This window comes from Puntigrus tetrazona, chromosome 3 (genome assembly GCF_018831695.1).
Source record: "Puntigrus tetrazona isolate hp1 chromosome 3, ASM1883169v1, whole genome shotgun sequence".
Classification (NCBI taxonomy): domain Eukaryota; kingdom Metazoa; phylum Chordata; class Actinopteri; order Cypriniformes; family Cyprinidae; genus Puntigrus; species Puntigrus tetrazona.
This window is the reverse complement of record NC_056701.1, coordinates 8713054-8730553: the sequence shown is the minus strand read 5'-3', so window position 1 is coordinate 8730553 and position 17500 is coordinate 8713054. Positions and strand designations below refer to the sequence as shown.

Sequence of the window (17500 nt, the reverse complement as noted above, 5' to 3'; positions counted from 1 at the left end):
GTGGACCGCTCGAGCTCCTCTCGTTCGTTTCCTGACGCGAGAAAGACAAAAGAAAAAGAAAAAAAGAAGAACGGCAGAAGAGGAACGGACTGGTGTTCGCGGAATCTCAAGGCCCGCTCGGTTCCGTGAGGCGGCTGTGCGCGGCGGGAGAGCCGCGGCTCGGTGCAGGCGGAGCGACGGAGCGCGGAACTCGAGGCCGGGGATCAGACGGGCCTGTCCGGTAAAGAAAAACACCTCGTTATCAGGCGTCTGTGATGTTTAATGTGGCGTTTCTAGCATCAGTCATCAGTGCGTGCGTGATCCGTTCACCGCGGTCGTGATTTGTCCCCTCAGAATCGTGTTTGTTTTCTATTACCGAATGCGATGTGTGTCGCGTCCTAACGCGTTTGTAAACGAGCGGATTGTGCGTCTAAATCCAGCGTTTCTGCACGAATCTTAGCCGTGCTAAAGGGCTAATGCTAACCTTCTGCTGTGATGGAGGCGGTTTGATTTCTAGATTGTTCCGAGTCTATATCATGTCGGAGCCCCATCATTATTAATAACAGATTTTGATTTCGCCTCATGAACACACACACACACACACACACACAGTGATAGTCTCACTGCAAAACCAACGTCGTTATCATCATCATCATCATCATGGTTGTTTGTTATTGTTTTTACAGCGTTTCGGTAATGCTCAGGTAATGACAGATACCTGATTACACTGTAAAGAGCATCATCATCATCATCTGTGACCACACACACGACTGTGAGCATCTCAAGTGTTTTGTTTAGTTAACGGATCGCTTTCAGGACTAGTTTGACTGGAGAAAGACAGCAGCCATAAACTCACTGCTATTGTGTGAGAGACAATAGACACGTGTCCACATGACTAATGATCCCATTAAAGTGCCTGGGACCCTCATTAAAGACTCAGCTAATTAAACACCCATACCAGAGATGGATTAAGTCTGTTTGCTCTCACCACACATCAGTCTTTGCAGATGCCCACATTAGTCTGAGTAATACAGTAACTTTGTGAAAACTTTCTTATACCCTGATATACCACACGTACTCTTTATCATTATAAGATATTTGATATCTGTGAAACATTCCAGATAACACACAGACGTCTGTTAAAGATCTCTTGATCTGGAAAACATCTGCTGTGTACAAAAATCTGACGGACATCTGTAAAATTTCAGTTCTCTGTATATTCTAAATTAGAACTAAATAAATGTCTATGTGACATCTGATAGGAAACGTCCCATTGATGCATTGCAGATGATTAGAGATGTACATGTGCTATCTAACATTAGATTACACGCTTATTCTGAGCAAACATGAAAATTCAGTCGTTGTGTTAATAATCATAATAATCTCTGATACAGTGAAAAGAATATCTGAATCTAGGTGTGTTTAATCATTTTGGTGTTGATATTACATTAAAAAAGACTGTTTTAATCTGATGGAAATCATCAAAGAAGGTTTATAAAACCCCACCATAAGTCGTCTATGAAACCCATTTAATTATTTCCAGTAATAAGTGACAGTATGTTTTTGCATTAATTCCATTTAACTTTTCCCCAAATTATGATAAATTATGTTAAATTATATATATATACCCTCATACCCACAATGTTTTTTGAGACTGTTTTCATAAATATTTAGTCATGAAAATCATTTCTAATCAGTTCAGTTAATAAAACTCTAAAAATATGAATATAAAAATAGGGCTCTGTAATATCTTATGTTTGTTTGGTAATTCTATTAAATGTATTCCAAAGTATGTTGTCTTTCAGAAATAATGTAAATAAGGCCTACTGATAGAGCTAAATACAGAGAAACTTAAACCCATACCTACCTGGCACTCAAAACAAAGCACAAATATATACATATGAATTAAATAAAAGTGCATTATATTCATTACAAACAATGTTAAGTAACAAACCTAAAAAAAACCTATACCTGAACCTCGTGGCAGACTCATTTTCATCAGAAGCATAATATTTAATATCATTACACATATAATAGTTTTTTCTCTGTTGTTGTATGCTTTAAGACTCTTGAAATGAAATAGTTGGGTAAAGTGATGTGGAACGGTCATGTTTTTAAGACTAGGAACATCTTCATAGTCTTGCAGTCTTTCAAACAACTCTTTGTCTGATCAGACGCCTTCAGTACTGCCTTGCTCTAAGTTTTGATGAATAAATGAGCATTTTATTTTTTTTTTAACTAAGGAACCAAAACTCCATGTTGGTTTCAGTTAACCTAATTAATGCAGCCGAACAATCCTTTAACGAACGTCCATAGTCTTTTAACCTGTCTTACACACAACACACAGTACTAATGCCAGCTTAAAGAGACCAGGACTACTATAGTCACACTTCCTATCTGCTGCATTAAGCAGAATGAGTTACCTTTGAATTCATGGTCAAATGCATTGTTGTATAAGAAATGCATGTTTGGAGAAACTGTGGTTTTGTAGCAGATATTTTTTTCTACAAAAATGATCCATAGAGTCTATATAATGCCAGTGCAAAAGATCTCGAAGTTGACAATTTAAAAATATGGCCTATACACACACCTATTGTTCAACATCAGAAGACATTGATTTATCACCTAGAGTTACACTGGTTTTCTGTGGTTTTTGTAGCATCTACTTTTTGGAGATCCCATACAAATGCAATACACTGACCCAGATCTTTTTTTAATCTTTGTTTGTGTTTATCTAAAGAAAGTCAGTCATACACGTCTGGGATGGCCCGGGTGTCAGTGAGGATTTTTGGGTGTAGTATCCCTTTGAAAGGATACTCGGGTGTCAGCCACTTACCCCCATGTTCTTCCAAACCCATAAAGGTTTGTTTATCTTCAGAACACAATTTATGATATTTTAGATGAAAACTGGGAGGCTTGTTCCATTAGTGCGACAAGTAATGAAAAAGAAAAATACGCCCATTTTGGAGAATATTCACTGAACACAAACTACATAGTCTGTTCTGTGTCAGCCATGCCACAGGGATGCACGGCTTTTGTTTAAATCAGTGTAAATACAAGTAGAAAAGGTTTTATCTTGAATTGTGTTCTGAAGACAAAGCTTTTATGGGTTTGGAACGATATAGGGGTAAGTGATTGACAAAATTTTCATGAATCAGAATTCATCTCAGAAAATGAGATTTAGGGTTTTTTGGCAATTTAAATGTTTGGATGTATGCTAGGGCTGGGCAATGTATTGCACAATATATTCATGTGCATCTCGTTAGTAAAGCTGGTTCTTTGTTTAGCAGTAAATCTCCAGAGCCGTAGATCACTCACAAGCTCTGTAATATCGCAGTCAGTATCGCAAATGAATCACCTGCAAAACTGAAAGCTATTGCGTAGCTTGTCAGTGATCTACGGCTCTGTATTAACTGCTGCTCCATTTGAAAACAGGTGATGGAGATTTACCGCTAATCAAAGAACCAGCTTTACTGATTACATGAATATATGATATGATATATTGCCCAGCCCTAATGTAGACTAACTACAAACAGATAGTGTTCAGATTTAGGCCTGGTTTTGACATGCATTTTTGTCAATCTGGTCACAAGTGGACAGACTTTCTAGTTAAACCCTGCTTGTCTAACGCTTCTCAGCAACACGGCCCACAATTATTACATGTTTGGTCAGTAGGAGCAGAGGTGGTTAGCAGCTTTGACCACATGCATGTCTACACTACAATAGCAACCCGATGAAAAGCATTTTCTATCACCTCTGGATGGAAGAAAGATATTAATGTAACGCTAAAGCAAAGTTCTCAATGAATAATATTTGCTGTGTTTTCCCTCTGTTTTCAGAACATCTCAAGCTTCCTGATTCCAGAGAGAAAGACGCTATCATTAAAAGTGTAACCGGATAGCATGGACTGACCACAGAAAACCCAAGGCTAGGACCAGCTACACTGAAAAACACCTTACAGTAATGGGCAAGGATTGGGCGATCAAAGAAAACAACAAACTTGCTGGACTGTATAACTAACATGGAAAAAGACAAATGTTTGGATACAGCTGGAAATAAATTGTTGGCAAAGATCTTCATGAAATCTGGCTTGAGCACGTGCCGAAAATCCATGTTACACAGGAAATATGAAAAAAAGTCATGATCTCGAAATATTGATCTTTCTCAAGCTATTTTCAGTGTCAGTGAATACATGTGCCAACTGGAGAAAGATTTTTTTATTTGTCTGTTGCAAACCTGTTACTGAACTCTTATAATTCTACTGCATGGCTGCTATCCACATCCATTCGCACAGTTACCAAATGGCAAGGAGATGTTTCACACTACAGTATCAAGATATTGACATTCTCTTAATGAAACTTAATTGAGTTGCTACTTTGGTGGAGTATTTTTACCTCTTGCCTAATAGACATTTTGTGATAACACTAAACCTTCATTCTTCATCTTTTTACAGAGCTCTTTGTGTCTAGTGCCAAACCACATAGTGGCATTTGTGACACTGTTTCTGTGAATGAATGTGCAGCTGTTGCATTTACCGTTTTCACATTGTCTTTACGTTTTAACTCGAGCAGCAAATTGAATCTCCTGGCTTTCTAAACCTCACAACATTTGCTGGGGCCTCCAATATTGCTGCTACAGATGTGAGTTTTGTGAGTTTGTAATACTAAGCATTCCAATTTGCCATTTGGATTCTTTTGATAAGAAGGGTTGCTAATAGCAGCATTTGGAAAAACTGTACACACAAAAATGCAGAACTTTCCCAACAGTCCAGTTCCTCTTCATCCGGGGTTTAGCCGGGGAGCAAGTGTTGTCGGTTCCCCGTATCAACCCCACCCTTCGGACCTTCAGATATCTCCTAGAAACTCAGAGGACTATGCGGCCATACAGCAAGCTCAACCTACCCTGCAGAGTCATGGGCAGCACCTGCACTTGCGGAGCCAACAGCATCTTCTACATGCTCCTCCTATACACGGCTATGGCTCCAGAAGAACAACTGGAGAGATGACGCAGGGAAATGCTCACAGTGTAGGAGCAGGAGGAGGGAACTCGTACCGTAAGGACAGTGTGGATTATTATTTTTCCGTGAGTGGACGAGAAAGAAGCAGAAGGGGTGGAGCAGCGTTTGGCGCTGGATTTAGATACTCAAACGTGGATGGACATCCGCCGCATCAGTACCACTTATCTGGTTCAGGATCATCCTCTGGAATGATTTCTCCCTACTCTATGGATTATGGCTCCGGCAGTGCCTCTGCGGTTGGGGGTAGTAATAGCAGTGGCCCTGGTTCGTTTTCTCCTTCCCAGCAATACAGTCTGGCTCATACTGCTTCAGTACAATCAGGTGCTCAGATGCATCAACGGCAGCATGGTCAGAAATATCAAGGATTGCACCAAGGTCAGCATCAACGGACATACCCGCTTTCTGGAAATAGGATCCCCCCTCAGTTTGGACACTACGGCCCCCTTAATGCAACCTCAGGCTCTACTGGAATGTATAACTCCCCACCGCAAAGATATGACGCGAGCAGCAGCAACACAGATGCCAAATTGAATAACTCTCCCACTCAGTCTAATCCAAATACTCATACAAGTTCATCTGCTTCAAACAGCTGTGAGAATATGGGGCAAAGCTACACATCAGCAGCATATTCACCACAATCCCAGTCCCTTCACAAACATGCTCCCCCTTCCCAGCGTCCCACCCAGCATAACACTGGAGCAGGCTATGACCTCTCCCTCAAAATGCAGCATCAAGGACACTTGCACACCAAACTGCCCCATTCCTCTGTGTCCTCCAGCCCTGCTCTGACTTCACACCCCTCTCAAGACCTCGCCAAATCACCTATGCATTCCCAAAGTCAACAGGCTCACATTCATCAGAACTTCAGTCCCATATCTAATCCCTCTCCTGCTCCGTCTGCTGTACAGTCTCCAAGCTGCAGCTCCTCTTCGTCTCCTCTAATGGGAGTTCTGAGGGAAACAGTGCTGCTAGTCATCTGCAGCAATCGTCACACCCCTCAGTTTCAAATGCTTGCAGCAGCCAAAGCCATGGACGTCTTCTACAGGCTGTTCATCAGCTGAGCCCCACTCCCAATTCAAATAGCAGCATCAGTAGTTGTGGTAGTGGCGCAGGCATTAAAGCGGCTGTTTTAAACCACGGTGCAGGGATCAGTCATGCTGCCGTGAGTCAGAACAGAATGGGACTAAGTCTTCGGGGTGGTCTAGGGGAAGATGGCTCCCTGTACCCTCATGACAAACTCTTGCAGGACCCTGGTCTAAATAGTCTCAATGCTCTGACATCTCAAGTGGAGAATCTACCTAATACAGTGCAGCACATGCTTCTAACAGACACTGTGTTGCCCCAGAAGAAGAGCAGAGATGGTGCACATCACCTTCAGATTCAGCAAGGATCTCAGTCTTTACCTATCAACCAAAACAAATCTGGAAATTCCAACGTCAGCGGTCAGACCTCCGTGAACGAAGAGAGTTCTGAGATGCTGGAAGGAAAAGGGCATCAACAAGTAGAACATAAGAGAATTAGGCAGGCAAGTGGAACAAGCAATGAATCTGAGCCACAAAGCTACCCGTCATCACAGGGTCAGTTGCCATCAGAAGTGAGTCAACAAGTAATTGATGTCCAGGTCAACACTGGAGTCATTTTAACAGCTTCAAAACAACCGTCTCAAGCAAAGACACCAGAAACCCTGACTCCCTCCTCCTCATCACCACCATCAGTTCATCCTGCTGCAGATCTCAGCCCAAAACAACCAGTATATCCCCCTGCTGCTCCATCTCCTATTCACTCAGCACATCCAAACTGTGTAGCAGAAAAGACCTTTGTAATGATGATGAAAGTGGAACAAAGGTACAGCAGATCAAAATGATAAAAGATGAAGAATGTGAAGTTGAAAATGCAGATCCTTCCTGTGATAGGGAGAATTCAGAGAACAGACTCTCAGTCCCCCCCACAAAGGATGAAGCAGAGACAGATCCACAGCAGTTTGAAAAGCTGAGTAAAAATGTGAATGTCTCAGAGCAACATGTTGGTGGTGTTGGAGTTATTGTCTCTGCTCGATCTGAAGTGAATACTGAATCAAGCAAGCAAACGGTGCCAAATCTCCACGTTACAGTGTTTCTCATTACTCAAACAAACACAGCAATCCTGGGGACCAACGTGATGTGAAAGTTTTAAGAGAGACTAGAAATCACAATGGAGAAGGGGAGATGTGCATGGAAACATATGTGTCGCAATATGATATTTCCCCTAAACAAGAATTTGGTCAAAACTCTCAATCTCACTTGGCATCATTTAAATACAGTAATCCTGAGGTACCTTATAATGCTGCAAAAAGCAAAGGAAAGTTAGGACTAGTGAGTAGTATGGGAACAAATAGATGCCAGAATTATCATCAGCTGCAGGCCAGCTATGGGTCTATTGGTAGGAAGGATATTGGGGTTTTTGCTATGGAGGGAGGGAGGACTATCGTCTCAAGAAGTCAGGATAACAGTTCTCAGTTTCAGCAATCGTTTCCAAGTCTTTTGCAAGAAGTGCTCCAGGGTCATCACTTAGATAGACGATATGGCCGACCTGACCAAACATCTAGTGTTCAAGATACATCACAGCCCCGATATCAAACAAGACTACCATATAGTATGATCGAAAATTTGAGTTCACATGCAATGGGTTCTCAAACACTTCTAAGTGGACTTAATGTCAAATTCAGTCAAATGGCCTCTGGAAAAACACCAAATGCAAGTCAAAATCAGGGACCAGAAAATGATATTGTTTTAGGACCTCCTCATCCCTCTTGGGATTCTGAAGCACATAAGCCCAATGTGACTCATGGGATCTCTTTAGAAAAAGGCAAAACCAGTCTGTCTCCCAACCAGTCCTCCCACGTCCAGCAGTCTTTAGATCTTACAACAGGAGTTCCTTCAAAGCACATTAACTTGGCTGACTATTCTCTGCAGCACAGAAAACCATCCAGATATGGTACCTCTCCTTCCGCTGTGGAACAACTGCTTTTACAGGAAGCTGAGCCATTGGCATGCAGTGTTGGCCCTGTCAGTCATACTCAGTCTCAGACATCCTCAGGAAGGCGCTCTGTAATCTGTGATGTGTCTCCTTCTCGAAGTTAACAACACCAGAAAGAGAGAGAGGACATTCTGGGACCTCTGGACCTCAGTCATTCAGCAGCCATTTTCTTCATCTGGATCAAATGAGCAAGAAGGTTGCAAGGAAGAAATAAAAGCAAAGAAAGCACAAAACAAAGAAGATTCATCAAAGACTGAAATTGCAGGACAGAACACAGATGATTACTGCAGCACGCCACCTAGTAAGGAACCTAATAAGCTCCTTCATCCCCCTGTAGATGTTGATTCTCATATAGAAAAGACCAGCAGTGCCAAAGGCAACAGTGAAGCCACCAGCAACCTGCCATATATTTTGCAAATGTCCTCAAATCCCTTGTCCTCACCACCAAGGCACCAGTCTTTATCGCAGGCTGTTGATGGTTTCAGAGCATATGGTTTCTCTGACACCATGGATGGACCAAAAATGATCTCCCTTCCTTCAACTCATCAACCATTCCACACAGTATCAGCATATTCTAAAACCACACCATCCACTAACAAGTTACAAGTGTTTCCACAAAGTTTACCTCCTCATGAGAGACCCGACTGGACTCCAGATCGACAAAGGCTAAGAGGAATAGATAGGCACGTTCCTCAGAGACTTTTAGAACAGAAGTGTAAATCTCAAGCTTCAAGTGATATTCTGCCTAGTCAGCATCACCTATCTCGACAGCACTCTTATCCCAGTACACACTTTGACATGAAAATGTGGGACACTTATCCTGAAAGAGAGGGAGCTGGACAACCCACTACAGTCCCTCACGAGCCTGTAGGTTCTCAGCCAGTTGCAAATGCTGGCCCCAAACTTAGAGAAGAGGATGTTACAGATAAGAGTGCAGAAGACATGGCCAAATCTTTCCACTCACTAACTCCAGTTGGTGCTATTAGCCCTGCTGGGCACACTGGCAAGACTAACCAAGGGATTCAGCAGGGGCAAAGAGCAAGCAAAACTGGAACATCTGCTGAAACCAACCCTTTAATCATGAGAAGGAGAGTTAGATCTTTTATTTCTCCTATTCCAGCTAAGAGGCAGCATCAGGATGTTCCAGGTCAGCGACCAGGATCAATTTATCCTTCCCACTATCTCAGTCCCACTCTGATTCTAGACTTGTAACCAACAGTTGTTCTGTCAGTACTGATACTAATACAAAATTGCCATCTCCCAAAACCCAGCATTCTATTTCACCTCCTCAGTCCAAAGCAAAGTTTATGCCTCCAAGAAAGGGTCATGGTCTAAAACTTGAGGCAATTTGTGGAAAATTACTCCGGTGTGAAAAAATGATTTCAACAATAGTCACATGGAACCTGACTTCTCTGAGGTATCTCATTACACCTCTGATATGCCAGACACTGAGGGTGGTACATCGTTTTCAAGTGTTCCTCAAGGAGAGGAGGCATGCTTATCTTACCTTGATGATTCTCATACTTTAGATGATCTTATACCATACAGAGCAGTTGAAGATGCATTTTCCTGTGATACTCAGACCCTTAAACCAGGTGCAACAGCTTCTAGTACCAGTGGCCTCAGAAGTATGCCAAAAGACTTTGACTTTGGATTAGGTGCTGCTGGATCTTCAGGGTCATTGGGTGACAGCGATAAGGATGATTTTACTTTGTTAGGACCCCTTCCACCAGCTCCTCCATTACCTTGTCCTGTGCAGGGATCCCCTCCTCCATCTTCTTCTGCATTGTCTGACATACAGCAGTTCACAAACACGTATCAGCAGTTGGAAACCCGACGAGGTGAGCAGTCGGCTGCAAACCTGCTGAGGCAAAAACTTCAAGAGACTGGAATGGGCTTTGATGATTACCCAGGTGGGGATTACTATGGGACCACCACTGGCCATAGTCAGAGCCCTGGACACCACCTTCTGTCCAGAGCTACTCAGCACCAGATGACCTCTCTTAGGTTGAGTTCAGACTCTAAAACATCGGAAAACATTGTCCCCAAAGGTTATTTTCCATCAGGTAAGAAAAAAGGTCGCCCAGTGGGCAGTGTGAATAAGCAGAAACGTGCCCAAGCACAAATTCAGAATGCAGCAACAAGCATACCTGCAGCTTCTCTTCCCTCACCCACAGCTGAACCTCAGTCTGTCCCAATCCCAGACACTCCAAGTGAAATGCCCCAAATATCCACTCCACCCGACCAGAAACCCTGTCCATCTTTGACACCTCCTGCTCAAACCCAAGTGGTGAAAGTGGATGTAGAGAGTGAAGAGACCAGGCCAGAGTTGGATCTAAAGCCTGCAAGACATAGACAGAAAAAGACAAAAGAGGACAACGAGACTCTTGGTGAGCAGAGAAGAAGAAGAAGAGGAATGACTTCTAAAGAGAAGCTGGACACTCAGGCGAGCAGTAGGGGAAATATCAGCCCATGTGGAATATTCTCAGATGCCAGGAGTAATGTTTTTGCTCCCTACATACATGTGGAGAAGAAGATTGCAGAGATTGGGGCTGTCTGTACAATCATTAACGCAGATGATGAAAAATCAAAAGGTGGAGGCAAAGCTGGTCACTTGGTGGTTGATGGCCCATTAAATACTCCTCTGTCATCTCAGCTTGTTAGAAAAGAAAAGGAAAATGAAAGAACAAAAGAAAACTGGGTTTCAGAGCCAGTCGATTCTGCTTTGCAGTCAGGGAAGACACTTCCTACATCTGGATATGTCGTACAAGGACCTGTGATATCAGAGTCTGGGCAAGCTGGTCGCCTCTTATGCTGCCTTTGCCAGAAATGGGCCAACTACAAACATCTCGGGGATCTCTATGGTCCTTTTTACCCTGCTGAGTATGCAGCCAAGCTCCCTAAGAATCAACCTCAAGTGCGACAAACCTTGTCCCACCATGGGGCAGCTACCACAGCTTTCAGTATGACATCCATACCGGCAGAAACGACTCCCCAGGATACGAGATTACAGGAACCTCAGATTGTCAAGTCATTTACAGATAGCGATTGCACAGTAAGTCAAGCAACAAACCCAACATCCCCAGCCACTACCATTGGCACTGTTTCTTCCAGCGTGGGTGAAGAAATGCCTTTCCAGAATGCTAAGGTGAGCAGCTCCACCTTGAAGGTAATGGCTCACACCTGGGATCCGGCTGCAGAACTGACTAGCGGCTTGGGCACATCCAAAGCTCAAGAACTGGAGGGTGAAATCATATTGAAGCAGATGCACGTTGAAAGGCCCCAGCATAGAAAACTGACATCCCATCCACGCTTCAAACGAAGACATAAGTCCAGTGAAGATTTACCTCGAACTGTCCCCATCAACAGCAAAGCCTCGCTGCCCTTCCAGCCCCCGCCTCCCAGCCTGGACTCTCTAGGCCCCATGGCCCAATTGGCCCAGCTCCCACTTGTGCCTCTGGACCCCGAGGAGCTGTGGGTGCACGAGGGCTGCATCGTTTGGACCAGTGGCATATACCTGGTCAATGGAAGACTGTATGGCCTTCAGGAGGCACTAGATGGTGCTAGAGATACAGTAAGTGGAAGGCGCTGCAATTTGTTGGCTTGCTATTATGGTGTGAAAATTAGTGTGGTCAGAACTAGCACATTAAAATGTTTTTGGTTTTTTTCCAGTTTAAAACTTAAAAAATATTGAATATTTTAAGGACTCATCTATGCTTAATTTAGAATTTGTTGTTTGCTTAAGGGCACAGGCAGCTAAATATGACATGTTTTATAATGGATTTATGTGAGGTTTGTTGTAAGTAAACTTAAATTAGAAGTTTTTTTATTTTTTTTTGATAAATTGATAACTTACATCTACATTGTAAAGTTGAATGGTTAATTGTTAAAGATCAGTGGAAAAAAAAAATCTATTTTCAGACAGTTTAATTGGTACAGGGACACTTGCCTTTGGTGTTTTGTTTTTAATTTTGAAGATTGCATGTGAAATTATTGCATTATAGAAATATTTAAGAACTCTTTAATCGTGATTTAATTTCTCTAGTGAAAATGTCACTTGTCTCAACCATACAGACCCGTAATGCTTCTGTCGTTTGCACTCCTCAGAGCTGTTCTCATTGTGAGATGGTGGGCTCCACACTTGGCTGCTACAGTAAAGGCTGCACGCTGAGGTACCACTACCTGTGTGCCATGGAAGCAGGTGAGACGTGGCATCACCTTAGTCTGCACTCCTGTTTAATAAAGCAAAACCCTCATTGTGAGTGACTGACAACCAGGGCTAAATCGTTTCTTCTTCTAACCTCAATCTAGATTGTTCTCTAAATGAAGACAACTTTTCTCTGAGGTGTCCAAAGCACAAGGTAAAGAGACTTCTAATACGGAAATGGCAAGAAGGATATTTGGAAGGCATTTTTATTGTTCATGGAGCCTATATATATCATAGTTTCTGTAAGACTGTAGCACTAAAAAGGCACTGGGTGTGTAACATCGTGTCCATACTACATGGGACGCAACAAGATTTCACAGCCAATCAGAAGTGTGTGTGGGCGGGCTCTCTCTGCAAGCGCACCGCTCACGCTACGAAATAGATATGTTTATAATATAATTCATAAACATCATTAAATTTACTTACTGAATGACTGATAACATCTCTTTTGGAATACACACTCTTTGGTTCGCTGTGAGTTTTTTAAATTAAAAATTTTGCAAAAGATACCTTTTATCGCAAGTCATAGTGTGTGGTTAGGAAAGAGTCTAACAATATTCCTTAGAATATCATTATATGGCCAAAACATTTCTTTAATCAAGATGCATTTATTTTACAGGTAAAATGTCTTGTTTTTTGAAAACAAAAAGAAATGAGAAAAATGATCTCGTTTGCCTTTTGAATTAATATTATTCCATTGGCAGATATTTTTGCTTGTTTTAAGCAAAAATGTACAAAATTGATTGGTTGTGTTGTTTAGAAATGGGGATTAATATCTCAGTTGTCAAGTAAATGCATCTCAATTCAAGAACGTTTAGATATTTATACTAGAAAACAAGGCACAACTTCTAAGCACTGTTTTCTTTATTATTTAATGTTTCATCAGAGTTTATTTCTCTGTGCTGCCGTGTCTGTGTCTGGACAGAGCAGCCGAGCGGTCAAGCCTGGAGCGGCCGTGGTGTGTCTGGAGCAGTCCGAGCGTGGATGAGGACGCTCCCAGAGAGTCCCGCACAGATCGGACGCCTCTCTGAGCCCAGCTCGGATCCAGCAGAGACTGTGCGACTGAACCAAGAGCTCAAAGACTTTCTCTGAAGAACACTAACCACTCACGAGACGGAGTCCATTCATCAGCTGCTCGAGTCCACCGCTGTCATCTGTTATCTTTCTGAATGAGAGGCCGTGTATTTACACCAGTTATATGTAGTATTTTATCATAACTCGTATTATCATTATTTTAAACCTCACTATTGTTTTAATCAGTATTTTACCCTTAGACTGAGACAGAGTTCTGAGCGTTTTTCCGTACCAGGACCAGCCGCTATGGCGTCACTCGATGACATCGTGCGTCGTCGCACAGTTGCCACAGAGGCGCTGTTGTCATGGCGATGCACATATATTGCCTTCGAAGGTGTGCCTGTGTATGTGTGTGTGTGTGTGTGTGTGTGTGTGTGTGTGTGTCCTTTGATAAGTGTTCTTATTTTCCACCTCCGAGGGTTTTGTGCTGTAGACGAGGAAAGGACTTGTGTTATTTTGAGCGGGAGGAAAGCGCACAGACGGACTCGTTTTGAAGAATCTCGCAGCGCTCCAGAAGGACAGAGACAAACATTCCGGCAGCGTTCGGAGGAGAGCGCAGAACTCCATCAACAGAACAATCGCTGTCATTTTATAATAAAAAAGAAAAAGTCTTTTAAAAACAGAAACGCGGAGAACAGAATCACTGTATGAAAACATGTACTAGAAAACTGTCAATATGCTTCTGACTCATGAATACAGTTATACAACGGAGAAGCGCTGGTCATTCTCATTGCTGTCGTCTTTGGCTCTTCTTCTGCTCTGAACCGAACTCATTCTGAAAGACTCAATATCAGCTTTATCGTTACTTAGAGGTGGTCGTTTTACAGTCAACAGGGGATGTTGTTTGAACATCTGGCTGATATTTCTCTATTAGCGGGCCTTCAGAAGTAGCCTTGTGTTCTCAATAAAAACAGTAAATCAATCACTTTTATTTATATAGCGCTTTTAACAGTACAGATTGTGTGTGCAGAGACGGTCTCTGTAATCAATTTGACGATAATCACTAGAGATTAAGTGTCCCCAACTAAACACGCCAGCGGCAAGGAAACAGAACCCCATCCGTACAGGATGAAGAAAAACAACAGGAGAAACCAGACTCAGTTGAGACCAGTTCTCCTCTGACCGGACGCCCAGCACTTAACTTCCTGTTCAATTTTAAACTGTGTGTGTGTGTGTGTGTGTGTGTGTGTGTGTGTGAGTGTGTGAGTGTGTGAGTGAGTGTGTGTGAGTGTGTGTGTGTGAGTGAGTGAGTGAGTGAGTGTGTGTGAGTGAGTGTGTGTGTGTGTGGTGATCTGTCCACAGGGGTCATCTAGTTTCTGGTTTTCAATGAAGGTCATCTCTTTTTACAGTGTAGCGAGTACATCGTGTGTTACGGGGAGTGTTCCAGAGTTTAGGTGCTAGATAGGAAAAGGATCTGGCGCCCGCAGTTGATTTTGATATTCTAGGTATTATCAAATGGCCAGAGTTTTGAGAACGCAGCGGACGTGCAGGACTATAATGTGATAAGAGCTCGCTCAAGTATTGAGGAGATAAACCATTCAGGGCTTTATAGGTAATTAATAAGATTTTAAAATCTCTCTGATGTTTGATAGGGAGCCAGTGCAGTGTTGACTGAACCTGTGAGAACTGTGCTGTGTTTTCAAGCTCTACCAGTCAACAGTTCTGAACAGTAAGAGTTTTAATGCTTTTTAAATGAGTCTCTTTTGCACAATCCTCCATTTATTTAATCCAAAGTACAGCAAAAACAGCAATAATGTTCAGTATTTCTACTATTTCAAACAGCTGTTTTCTGTGTTTGTGTTAAAGTGTCTTTTCTTTCTGTGTTTTCAGCCTCATTCCTCCAGTCTTCAGAGTCACATGATCCTTCAGAAATCAGAATAATATACTGATCAACAAACATTTCAGATTTTTTTCTGTTAAAAACAGTTGAGTACATTTTTCACAATGTTTCATGGATCCAGAGATCAGCATTTATTTGAAATATTTAGTAACATTATATACTATATCATTTAAAAGCTTGGAGTCAGTATATGTTTGGAAAAGAAATGATAGACAAGTAATCTTTTTTTATTTTGATGCTTTAATCAAAAGTGATTAAGGACATTAATAATGTTTTAGATGAATAATCAGAATATAATGATTTCTGAAGGATGATGCTTAATATTACAGAAATAAATTAGATTTTAAAATATTTAAACAAAAAACTATTACTTTAAACTAATACTATTCCTTTATTTGCTGTGTTTTGAATGAAATGAATGCAGTCATGGTTATCAGAAGAGACTTTAAAAACATTCCCACAGATCCTATACATGTAGTACTGATATATTGTGGAGAATACAACAAAATGAATTAGAATTAGAAATTCCTTTTATTTTTCCAGGGATTGTGTGTGTTTTAACTGAGATTCCAGTCTGTTCTGAAACAATAAACCAAACACTATTTGAAACTTTTTTCATCAATAATCAAAGCTAGAGAGTTGATTTATTCTATATATTATGTAATGTATAATATTCTATAATTCACCCGTGCCCGTTCATCATGTATATTTCAGTTCAGATGTCGCTCGTTTCCTGTTCTTATTCAGAAACGGACTGAAACTTCATGAGACATAAACAAGTTTACTAATAAACCAGGTTTATTTCAGTTAGCCTGTCTTATTTTGAACCTAATCTCATTCTGGTGTAATCTTCAAGGACGTTTGCTGCAGCAGTGCAGGGATATGATTGCTACTGATATTGAGATATTGCACAAAATATCTTTTCAAATATATAACAATTCTAATCCAGGCTTGATGATCATAAGTGTTTCACAGCAAAAATATAAATAGTAATGTATCCAAAGGTTTTGTTTCTTTGTTTGAGCCCCTGCTCTGAGAAGTTCTCTGCACATCCTTGTTATTGTGTGTGTGTGTGTGTGTGTGTGTGTGTGTGTGTGTGTGTGTGTGTGTGTGTGAGAGAGAGAAAGAGGCGCCCTCTGCTGGAGAGATTACTCTGGACACTCCTGTCTTTCCTTCACACACACACTCACTCTCACACACACACATCAGTTGACCGCAGCTGAACATGTCAGTCTGTTAATCATAGAACAAAGTTAATAGTGCATTCTCTGATTAAACCTCTTGTTACTTCACTATTTTTCTTTATTACTGACCGTTATGGCCATAAATGTTATCACAACATTGATATATATCTGTATATAAGTATCTGTATCTGAGTACGGTATATTACAGTATTCATTTACTGTTCATTTGGAAAGAAATATGTTGCACGTGAGTTAGACCTTGATGGTAAATATAAACAGATAAGAAGAGGAAGACAACATGTGAAGTGACGGAAGTGTTCCTCTCTCTGGTGTGTGTGTGTGTGTGTGAGAGGCTTTCAGTGTGTGTGAGAAGATTCATGTGTATTGTGGGTCACTCTGCTTTAAATATGATAATATCATCCAGCTGCTGTGTGTGTGTCACTGAGCTGGAACAGATTGACAGATTAGAGTGCAGGTTAATCCTGTGTGTGTGTGTGTGTGTGAGAGAGAGACTCATTCAGTGTTTCTGAAGGTATGTGGAGTGTGGGATCATCTAACCTGTCCAGTGAATCAGTTCAGGTCATCTTTACACAGGTAGAGTCCAGGCTGTGTGTGTGTGTGTGTGTGTGTGTGTGTGCTGATGTTTCAGTGTTTTCATCTCTAAGCAGGCCGTGTCCCCAGCAGCAGCATGTCTCTGCTCTCGTCCCTGCGCTCTCCTCGGCTGTCCTTCATCCAGACTCTGCTGTCTCTGCTGCTGTCTCTGGTGTCCCTGTCCTCCTCGTACTGGTGCGTGGGCCGGCAGAAGGTTCCCAAGCCTCTGTGCTCCGCGGCTCGCCGGCTCAAGTGCACTCCGGTGCACGGCGTCTCGGATGGGTCCTTCTCCTGGGAGACCGGAGACGATCGCTTCATCTTCCCCTCCTTCCACGCCGGACTCTGGACCACCTGCGAGGAGAACATCTTCACGGACGCCTGGGGTGAGGGGTCAGGGGTCAGGGGTCATGTTTGTGCTGAGCGTTGGACTGTGAACCGTATCTTCTGTGGGACTTCTGAAACACTTAACATGAAGAACGCTGAATGCATTAAAACTGCTTCAAAAGACCAAACTCAGCAAACTGCAAGTAACATCAAACAAGCAGGTGGACTTGGAATAAGAACAGTATTTACACGTTAAGCATTTTCTATAT

The 17500-nt window shown here is 42.1% G+C and overlaps 1 protein-coding gene and 1 pseudogene across 1 annotated transcript in view; both read left to right on the top strand.

Annotated features, from left to right (window-relative positions):
• The window catches only part of LOC122339850, a 13970-nt pseudogene extending 435 nt beyond the window's left edge, over positions 1–13535 (top strand).
• Positions 13536–16358: 2823 nt separating this feature from the next.
• LOC122330990 (germ cell-specific gene 1 protein-like) overlaps positions 16359–17500 on the top strand; it is a 1718-nt gene continuing 576 nt past the window's right edge. The window contains exon 1 of the mRNA XM_043228396.1: positions 16359–17500. This exon is cut by the window's right edge and continues 576 nt beyond it. Coding sequence (XP_043084331.1) covers positions 17005–17487 — 483 coding nt within the window. The 5' untranslated portion in view covers positions 16359–17004 and the 3' untranslated portion in view covers positions 17488–17500.